Source organism: Gobius niger (genome assembly GCF_951799975.1).
Source record: "Gobius niger genome assembly, chromosome: 5".
Taxonomy (NCBI): Eukaryota; Metazoa; Chordata; class Actinopteri; order Gobiiformes; family Gobiidae; genus Gobius; species Gobius niger.
The window spans coordinates 13,939,732-13,950,387 of NC_136856.1; the positions used below are offsets into that span (position 1 = coordinate 13,939,732).

At 39.6% G+C, this 10,656-nt stretch overlaps 1 protein-coding gene across 2 annotated transcripts in view; it reads left to right on the forward strand.

The window, feature by feature from the left end:
- The window catches only part of dock2 (dedicator of cytokinesis 2), a 92,168-nt gene extending 84,193 nt beyond the window's left edge, over window positions 1-7,975 (forward strand). The window contains exons 40-51 of one of the 2 annotated variants that reach the window (XM_079557362.1): window positions 95-236; window positions 1,167-1,248; window positions 1,412-1,496; window positions 1,675-1,761; window positions 2,282-2,458; window positions 2,900-2,983; window positions 3,064-3,201; window positions 3,585-3,712; window positions 5,061-5,259; window positions 5,610-5,715; window positions 6,626-6,774; window positions 7,453-7,974. In XM_079557362.1, coding sequence (XP_079413488.1) covers window positions 95-236; window positions 1,167-1,248; window positions 1,412-1,496; window positions 1,675-1,761; window positions 2,282-2,458; window positions 2,900-2,983; window positions 3,064-3,201; window positions 3,585-3,712; window positions 5,061-5,259; window positions 5,610-5,715; window positions 6,626-6,774; window positions 7,453-7,512 — 1,437 coding nt within the window. In that variant the 3' untranslated portion in view covers window positions 7,513-7,974. Of the gene's footprint in view, window positions 1-94; window positions 237-1,166; window positions 1,249-1,411; window positions 1,497-1,674; window positions 1,762-2,281; window positions 2,459-2,899; window positions 2,984-3,063; window positions 3,202-3,584; window positions 3,713-5,060; window positions 5,260-5,609; window positions 5,716-6,625; window positions 6,775-7,452 lie in introns of both variants that reach the window. The other variant, XM_079557361.1, reaches the window with a different exon arrangement.
- Window positions 7,976-10,656: the final 2,681 nt, after the last annotated feature.

The following is a 10,656-nucleotide window of genomic DNA, read 5'->3' on the forward strand; positions in this document are numbered from 1 at the left end:
GCTGTCAACATGCAGGAGGGTGTTTCATTGGATTTTCTTACAGTTAAGTCCAATATTTGTATTGATGAGCCACTCCTGCCTTTGTTGACATCAGAACAAGGTATTTATTCATCGCGGGAAGGAGTATGAGCGCAGAGAGGACTTCCAGAATCACCTCATGTCCCAGTTTCCCAGTTCTGTGCGCCTCAATACCACCACCATGCCTGGGGACGACATTCAGGAGTCTCCTCTGCAGTGTATCCTTTGCTGTATAATATGAAGCATACAGTTGTTGCTCCTCTATCATTCATGCCATATTTACAAAATATACGAGAGAAACAGCTTTTTAAGGGATGCATGGTTATAATATAGTGTATAATGTTCTTATCTGCATGTTCTCTCGATCTCTCAGTAAGTTTCTTCAGATGCTTTTTCAACCCAGCACAACTTTGTTACAAATTGTCAAATCCTCCTTTCGGGGATTTCTGACCAGCATTTCGGTTTATAACCGGATAATCATCACTGGGCACTGTATAATGGTCGGCAACTGCTCCTGACTGGTGCCTAAGGACTGGAGTTGAGGATAAGTCAAGTGCAAAAGACAAATTTCCCACGTATACCTTTGAACAACTTTCTAAAACAATGGTACTACAATGATTTGGGCAAGAATGCGATTTAAAGGGGACATATTCAAAATCAACTTTTTTGATTTTTGAACCATGTTATAACGTTTTGCCCTCATCATAAAGATACCTAGAGAAATATTTTTCTTCATTCATGCAATTTTGAGTAATCCTGTTTACTTCAGTTGTTTCTTCTTCTACTGCTGAAAAACTGTGATGTGCTATTCCTGGATTTTGTGGCATAATAGAAGTGTCTGTCGCTGATCTGCATTAAACATGGTGTCAAGGTTTTGTTAGTATGCCGTCTTCTAAAAATAACTGCTCGAACAATCTTTTATATAGTGATAATCCCACTGGTGCCAGCCTACGTCCAACTTTACAACATGATAAAGTCCACACAGCCCCTTCTGACATTATTTTAAGTTTGAAAATATGAAAAATCCATGCTGTGGTGCCCGGTCGTATGAGCCACAAATATGCACGATATGTCCACTTTAATACTTAGTTCATTATATTTATTCATGTTTTGGTCTTGGTGCTTGAATCCTGAGTGAACCCATTCAGATATACAATGCTTCACTGTGCAGCCTGTGCTCGAGATCCCACCTCGCCTGAAGAACAAACCAGTTCCTGACCAGATTATCAAGTCAGTTCTATTTGATCTAATCTGTATTTTTCTATATTTTAATATGTAAATTTAAGATCAGAAAGATAAAGACAGAGCATTCTTCTTTCAGTGCCACCTTTTCAATCTCGTAGAGAAAATGGGTTCATTTGTTTCCTCTGTTTGACCCCCCCTTCCCACACAGCTTCTACAAGTCCAACTACGTGCAGCGCTTTCACTACTCCCGGCCCGTGAGGAAGGGACCTGTGGATCCTAACAATGAGTTTGCTGTGGGTCTCTTTTGTCCAGAAATTCATTTATTACCATCACAATGACACAGTGGAAAAAATGCTTTTTGTACATTGATGCATTATACATTCTTACAACACAGAAAATTACATATTGTAGTACAGATGTTTTAGAATATGTGAAAGGTCTATTTAACTTTCTGCTGCCATCTTGCTTCAGTCCATGTGGATCGAGCGTGCCACGTTCACCACAGTGTACAAGTTACCTGGGATCCTGCGCTGGTTCGAAGCCTCTGACATCAAACATGTAAGTCTCTCTGTTTGAACTCTGTGTTTGCTTTGAGCTATTGCCTTCGGTGTAACAGGTGGCGATCCCGCAACACTATCTCCATCTATTTGGAGATTCTTTTCATTAATAATGAATTTCAATTACATCTTGTTACTCTGTCCCATCCCTATGTACATGAGATGTCATAATCTCTGATGGAGGGCTTTTTTTTCCACAAATCTCCAGGTAGTAAATTCCTAGCCTAGCCTTCCTAATATTACTTCATCCCCTGATCATTGTTTGTTTGGGATTAGGTCTTGCCATATTAATGTTATGGTATGGAGTCCAAATGTGCCTATGTGATTCATTACTTATGGTACTAATGTTCTAAAGAAATCTTCAAGGTTCAGCCAATGTATACCATAGGCAGACTTGTGGCCTGTCCTAAATTGTAGAATTAGGGCTATAGGTTTTGACGCTACATAAACGCAACCCACACGCGATAACTCTGTCCTTTTCCCCGGTGCGCTGATCATGAACTCTTCTTTTATATGACCAGACGACATTGTCACCGCTGGAGAACGCCATAGAGACAATGGAGTCCACCAACGAGAAAATCCTGACCATGATTAACCAGTATCAGGCCGACTGGAGTCTCCCCATCAACCCCCTGTCCATGCTGCTCAACGGTATCGTGGATCCTGCTGTCATGGGTGGCTTTGCGAAGTATGAAAAGGTAAGTGACCTTTTGATTGTTTCTAATCCTGTTGATCTTGTATTAAAGGCAATGTTTGTAGGATGCACTCTTACCTAACAGATTGAAGCAATGAGAAAGTAGTGAAAGAGGAGAAGATGGGAGGGTTTTTATTTGGGCAGAGATGGAGAGGGTGTACATGAGGTGTTGTCTTGGTCTCGAACTTAAGATAACAGTCTTATCTAAATATGTGAATAACTCCACTTTCCAATTAAAAACAAAATTTCAACATGTTTGCCTCATTATATATGTGCAGATGCAAAAAGGTAATGTTTATGAATTATTTGCAAAAAATGATACAGTATCTTTACATCTCCTCTCCTCAATATTGGGTAATACAGCCTGAAGCAGAACTTTATTAGCGGTAGCTGAGTGAAGCAAATTTGAATAGATTAAGGACCTTTTTATTCAAATTTTTTTCAGGCTTTCTTTACTGACGAGTACACTCTGGAGCATCCGGAGGACAGAGATAAACTCATGCGCCTCAAGGACCTGATTGCATGGCAGGTATGACGCATTCTTGGGAAATTGCAATTTTGGTTCGATGCAGTTTTGATTTTCTTATACCTATTATGCTGTTTTTGTAGATCCCATTACTTGGAGGAGGAATCTCTCTGCATGGAAAGAGAGTGACGGACGACCTCCGCCCTTTCCACGAACGCATGGAGGATTGTTTCAAACAGCTGAAGAAGAAAGTGGAAAAAGAGTATGGCGTGAGGGAGCTGGTAAGACCTGGACAATCACCGAGAACAAGATGTGACCGTGTGATCTAAACATTTGATTTGTTAGCACCGGCACTTTGTTTCTTTGAAGGATTTTAATTACATTTAAATGAGCTCACCTAGGTAAAGATCAAAGCCGCCACAAACGCCCGATACAGACTTGATTTGTGATTTTAACTTTTTTTTTATTCAAATGCATTCAGACTGGACAGTGGGAGCAAGGCTTAATATGGTCATTAACGTGCAAATAGCCTCCCTCCTTCAGGGCATTTTACACTAATGATGTGCAGGCATGCTCATTTGGAAGATATGTTGCACGAGAAGCTGAATCCAACTTCACACATTTCACTCGTTACTGTGTAAAGCTGTTTGTCTTGTCTTTTTAGCCCGACCTGGATGAGAGAAAGTCCACTCGTCCACGCTCCATGCTGCGATCCTACCGCCAGTCAATTATCTCCATCTCATCGTTGCAAGGTTCTGAGTGCAGCACCCCCACAAAGCTGCACGCTGACAGGTAGAGATTGTTTTGCAGAGACAGTGGTAGAAGAGAAAAGCCCAACGGTCAGGTCGAGGTTCAGCAACACAATGTGCCCAAAGATTGAGATGAGCTGACTAACTGAACATCCTGAATGACCGGGTTATTCCATCAAAGGATTTCTTCTTGCCTAATGGCACAGGCATATTCCAAGATGACAACGCCAGGATTCAAAGGGCTCATACTGTGAAAGAGTGGTTCAGGGAGCATGAGACCCCATTGAGAATCGTTGTGAGGTGCTGGAGAAAGTCTTTGCACAGTGGTCACACTCAAAATGAATGCAAAATGCCAAAAAATGAGTGAAGCACTGGATCTTGTTGAAACAATGCTGCAGCAAATGTGTGCTGTAATTAGAGCTAAAGAACACCACTTATTTTTATTTCTATGCCTTATCGGACATTCCACTTTTGTCTGGTCTAAGAATGAGCAAATTAAGTTGTACAATTTCAATGTCAACATACATTGCCAGGCAAAAAAAAAAATTGTCACCTCATAAAGAAAATGCTACACTCTCTAATATTTAGTTGGAACGTCGGTCCTCACCCTGCCTGTTTGGGAGAGTCCGTTAGCCTGCTCAATGTATTTTTCCTATAGTCGTTAGCACTAGCATTATCATGTATGTTGCTATGTAACATTCTGTCAGGGTTGCCAGGCCTCAGCAGCCAAACCCGCCCCAAAATTTCTGAAAAACCATCCAAAATCCGCTGACATGGTGTATTTTGCCCATGTGCTTCTGTGATGAAAAGATCCCTTTCTCCCTGTCTTATTGAAAAATCAGTTCTCAAAGCCTTGGATTTGAGATTTGGTCATATAAAATAGTTATTCTCATCAAGAAATAAGTTATAAAGCCTATTATACATTGAAAACCACTTGGCAGTTTTCTTTACCTGAGGCAAGGCTTAAAGAGCTGCCCAAATCCTGGCAACCCTACAATATATTGGTATGAAATTCTATGTGATCCGTGCTGTATGATTTGTTGTTTGCAGCTGCTCATTAAACCATTGACTATGTTGATTTAAGTTGGCTAGACTGTAGTAGTGTAGTTTATTAATGCTCATTATAATGGATAGAGAATATTACATTTAAAAAAAAAAAACTTAATTTAGCATTTTGTTAGGCAACAATAGCTGTTTCCATTCAGATTGTCACTACGAGCACTGGGCAGGATTTATATACTGACCTTGGAGTTGCAAGGACTCTGCCAATTCAGTGAGAAGGAAACTCCACTGCACTAAATGACAGAGATTTGTCCTGATTTACCGGCAGCTTTAGCTCCAAAGTCGATATTTAACACTGTCCATTGACTTTCCCCTTGTCCGCTGCACAGGGACTTACCGCCAGAGTCGCCAGTGTGGTCGTCCACTCTGCCACGGTCCAGCGGCAGCGTGAGCACGAACGAGGAGGTGGTGGTTACCGTGGGAGACGCAGAGGTCAAACTTAGGAAGAGCAAGAAGAAGAAAAAAAGGAGCAGCATGATCTTCATAACAGAGGAGAGGGAGCGGACAAGTACACTGGATAGCAAGAGGGTAGGACCTGGAGAAGTACTAATGGAAAAGTATTGAGCCTTGGAAGTGTTTTGCTGATATATACAATTTAAAAGTGCAATATTATTCATGCGCTGGGCCGAGTCAATGACCCAGAATGCACAGCCAAAGAAAGAACTGGCTGGCAGCAAACAACATACGTATAAAGTGATACAAGGCGTATGCCAACAAAGCCTTTTTTCAGACCAAAAGATTTATGCCAAAAGAAGAAGAAGCATGTTTATGTAATGTAAAAATCAAACCTGTTACAAAGTTTGTCAATGCAATCAATCCTTGGTCACTGCTTGTTGATGGTAGACTTCTTTGTGTGTGTGATCTTTGTCTCCCTCTAGCTGTCCAAGAAGCAGGAGTTCCGCAGTGACACCAACCTGTCTGAGCCCAATGTAGGGAATGTGTCTCTGGCCAGTGCAAACTCCAGATCTCTTCCCACCATCACAGGTGAAGCCCCAAAAGTCAAATAGGCCCACCTGGATTTTGCTGAATAGACCCTCTGGAAATGGAATCAAGCCTAATCCGATGTTTAATACACTACACTACTTCTTCACATGCTGACTGTAAGACCGTTATATCCCAAGCTATAACTTTAAACTAAAGAAACAACCAACTTTTGAATCTCGCACTACTACTTTAAAACACTTACTGTAATGTGCTTTGCTGTGAATAGTTACCTTGAACATTACTGTGGTGTAGGGGCACAGTCCACTTATGTTCCCTTGGCCATTTGCCATATCTCCCCACGCCAGCAGGGCCCGCATCGACCGTGGTGTTAATAGACTTCCTCTGATTAGCACAGTGCAAACACGTTGCACTGTCTTTGCGAGCGTGCACACTCGGCTTTGCTTTGGTGTTGCAGAAAGCGCTGTAGCAGCAGACTTGGTGAGAAAAGTGTCTGGGCGCCTCACTGCAGCATAGGTCTTTTATAATTGAGTTGTCATGGAAGTGCAGTGGGTTCGGAGAGTCTTCAGACCCCTGTAAATGAATTCTTTATGATTATGTAGCAGTCTGATACTGAATTCATTCACATTTCTATTTCTATTTGTAAAAAAAAAAAAAAGACTACAGGGACAATATATTAGCTATAGAAAGGTTTTGCAGAAAGGTTTTGAAGAATCAATGGAATGTTTTTGAATCGTTTAGATCTGTGGTAAACTGCATTCATATCCCATGACAGCCTCCTTTTAAGCTTGAGAGTAGCTTTTTAAGAATGATCCAAGTTATAATCATTTAAATAATTTTCTGCATCAGATTTCAAAGCAGCATGGACATAAACAGGACTGAAATAACTGAAACCATCTGATCATGAATTGTGTATTTGTTAAATACCCTTTGCCCTCTACTTTATGTGCAGGTCTTTCTTTATCAGTGATGGGGGGGGCAGAGGAGGTGGACTGTGCTCGAGGACGACGGGACAGCAAGAGTATGTCCGTGTGTTTGACATCAGATCGAACCGCTGACAGACGATCAAAAGGTGTGATCAACCTGCTCTTCAAATCAAAGGTGAGGGAACTGTTTATGCCTGACTCATATTTGGAAAAGCTGTATACTGTATACACTTGCTACTGCTTTAATAGACTCATGAAAACCTTAAACTAGCTGATGTTTATTCTTTTAATTGTAATGGTTATGAATCCAAAGGTTGCAATCCGATCAGTGTATCTACTGCTAATCCACATGCAACATCATCACAAGGTTTACACATAAGACAGAAAAAAGAAAAAAGGAAAATATATATAATTAATAAAGGTAAACTACAGTGTTCTACAACATGCAAAGCTCAATCAGTGTGTGAATGAATGAATGAATAAATGAATAATAGTCCACTGAATCAGATTAAAGAAGTTTCTAAGGCGCTCATTTGAAAAAACAACTTGAGAAACACCAATGTCTTCTTGGTTCAAGTGCATATTGTAGAAAACTTTCTTAATATCCCCCAAAAACAAAACTTTATTTTACTGCACCCTAAGGAAAGTCCACTGTATAGTTGCATTGATCTAATTTTGGAAAATTCTGATTAAAATAAGTATGCTGCTTAAAATATGCATTGATTCTTTAATTCTCCTGAGCAGTTAATGATTAAAGCTGAAGCGTTGTTATGCAATCCAGTCCCCAATATCAGAATGAAATAATTTGTACATAGTAAGATTAATAATGTTGTACGTTTGTTTGTTTTAACAGAGTTCCAAGGCTGAGGATAAGCACAGCGACGCAGGCAAAAAAAACAGCGAACATTTCTGAAGTCAGTCTTTGTTTTCATTTTGTTTTTTTGATGGATTTTTTGATGAACAAGTTTACATGAGCAACCAACTGGAGGCAAAGCTGATTTCATACATAGTCAGCTCACCCGTCAAGGGCATTATTGTTGTATTTCTAATGTCTTCGATTTTTACTCATCAATAAAGGCTATTTTCGCAGCATGACCTTTTCGGCCATAATTTAAATGATTTGCGTTGAAGCTAAATGCCATCTTACAGCTTTCCAATCAATGTTTTGCCTCAGCTGCTGCGCTCAAACACAAACAACCCATTGATGTGCCTGATTATTAAGCTCCTTGCTGTAAGGTTTTCACTCCTTTTCCTGGGTTTAGTTCATAATAATTGGAGAAATGCACAAAGATTGTTCTGACCTCTCAGACTGTAGAGCAACTAAACTGATAAACACACCCAGAAGCACTTGGCAACAAAGCCTATTGAATGCAGATGTAATAAAATGCACAGTTAGGAGGCAAACATAATCAAATATGATAATGGAAATACATTTAGATTACTATTGAAAATGAAAGGCAATATTAAAATGAAATAGTAAATGCAAAATATAACATTTCAAGTTTATTTTTCTTACAATGGCTGTAACTTTCTATAATGCAGTATATAGGGGACTGCGGCTAAATCATTACGCCGCAGTGTTGCCATTGGTCCACAATTTTCTAATCTGCTGATGTTGCATAACATAAAAAAGTTAAAGACAGTAAAAGTTTTAATCCTGAATCGTTTCTGTTCAGTCATTCTGTTGATCTGATGAAAAAAGTATGGAATTGTAAGTAAGAAAAATTGCAAGAGGTCTTCAAGGACTGAAGAAGTAAGTCTACCGGGTGAGGTAAATTCCCTCTCAACCTATGAGAGAATGTGTACTGGAATGTTCTGGCGGACTTCAATAAGCCATACATAATAGAAAAGGCAGTGCATTTTGTCAGTTTTGGTCTGTTTCCTACAGCACAATCACTTATGCATTCAGAATGATTAAAAAAAAGCAGTGCCATATATATATATTTTACAAACTATTAAGAGTAGACTTACTTTTGTTCATACTCCCTGCTGAAAGTGCCCCTGAAAGGCTCATAAGCTTGAAGAAGTCCATCATCATATAAGTTATGAATTAAAGTTTTTAATTTGAACTGCTGAAATGGGCCAGCACTTAAGTCAACAGGGAACTACAATCCCACCTCCTCTACCAAGAGCTTTTTATGCTCGAAAAAATTATTCTGAATCTGGCCATTTTAATGATTAGTGGAAGCGGATGAGTGCCACGTTAGCCCAGTGCTGGGTCCGTCCTGTCAGATCTGAGTCTGCAGGGATCCACACGCTTACAGGTAGAAGGGCCATAGGAACAATAGACTCATCTTTTCACTGTCTTATTAAAGCAGCCATTATGACCACCAAATTTCTTCAGAGCCAATTTAAAGTTGCTCAGAAGCCTTTAGTTTGTACAAGTCCGCCCATGACAAAGGAAGTAGAGTTTGGTTTTGTTTCCTACTTTTTTACTCCATTGATTTCACACAGACAAAAAACAGGTATAATCATTCCCTGACCTTTTTGTTGATCAGTGTTAAAGTCCTTTGTTTCATTAATATGCACCTTAATTGGCCTGTTTACACGCCTGATTTGATCCAGTATTAGAAATTATTCGTATTTTATTTTATGTTTTGGCCTGATGTTTATTAAAAGTGACATTTAGTTAATGGCTTCCCACACTAATTGCCTGGGTGATAACACGCCTCATAGGTTTTGGATCATTTTTGAAGTGATAATTAAGCGTTTAACATGAGCAGAATTTCAAATCGCTATTTACTCTATCTCTTATATCATAAATGTAGCAAAAACAGCACCCAGAACATGCATTATTTATGGAAAACTAGGATTGTAAGTAAACAATGATGCACTTCGAATCTGTGCTCAAATTCCCAGAGGACAGATCAGTTGTTTTGGTGGAGTTAAAGTTTAGAATTGCTCCATACTGCTAAGTTTTATTTGTTTGTGCCATACAACAAGTCTAATGCCAAAGTAGATGTGATTTTCTTGCTATATTATTCATAAAATGATGCAGATTTAACATCTTCAAAGGTTCAGATCTGCTCCCTGAAACAGCTACCAAGAACATATAGGAAAAAAAGTATTCCTATATATTTTCTCAAGTGAGCTTTATGATTCAACCCTTCCCTATCAGTTCAGGGGACATTGAGTCATGGGCAGCATCATGGTACATGTGAGGACTACAATTCTCCAGGAGGGGGCAGTGTATTACTGATGCAAGCGGATATATAGCCGGGAAGATTCCACATCACTGTTCATGCCGCCAGAATCGGACATGTCGTCGTAAAGAAACAGGTACATCAATAACATTCAATTAGATATAGGGAGTATATATAATGCTGTAATTGCCCAGACAGTTGTCACGAGTCTTTAAAAGGTCAGATATTGGCCATCATACACTAGTCCTCCTTCCTTAGACATACAAGTGAGACTTGTTTTGTGTGGTCAGTCAGCAGCACTGTGCGTGTTTACTTGTGTTTTATATTTTATTTAAATGCATCTTCATTATTATTATTATTTTTTTCCCCAGAGGGCTGGTAGTTTCACCCATTGGCCTGGAGAGGGCAGTGTTAGGATGCATCAGAGGAAACCGCACGCTGGTGAGCTGGTGAATTGGCCATACAGTGTGCTAAATCTGAACTGATAACAAACCAGCACAATTCATCTTTCAGTCCTCTGCCTAATCTTTTCTTGTCAAATCATCCTTGCACCTCTGTCTCATTTTACACAGGTTATAAGTAATTGTCTCTATCCTGTTTACGTTGCAAGTATGTCAGCATTCATGTCCCTTCTTTGTGACAAATTTGCAAATCGTGATTGAATAGGAAGAACAGGGCAAATTGCATTCATTGTTGATTTTAATAAGGCCTCTCTGTGATCCTATATCTGACAGCTCATCAAAGCAGAACTTGTTATGTCCCTGTGAAAACGCTTGGATTCAAGTAGTATTTGTTCATAAATAGATCACACTGCGATGGCATCTGTGCTCAGAGCAGTTATTTGAATGGAAGTTTATCTAAAGTACTAGAAAAACATATCAGGGCAAACTTCCTGTCTGTATGATTCTGTGAAC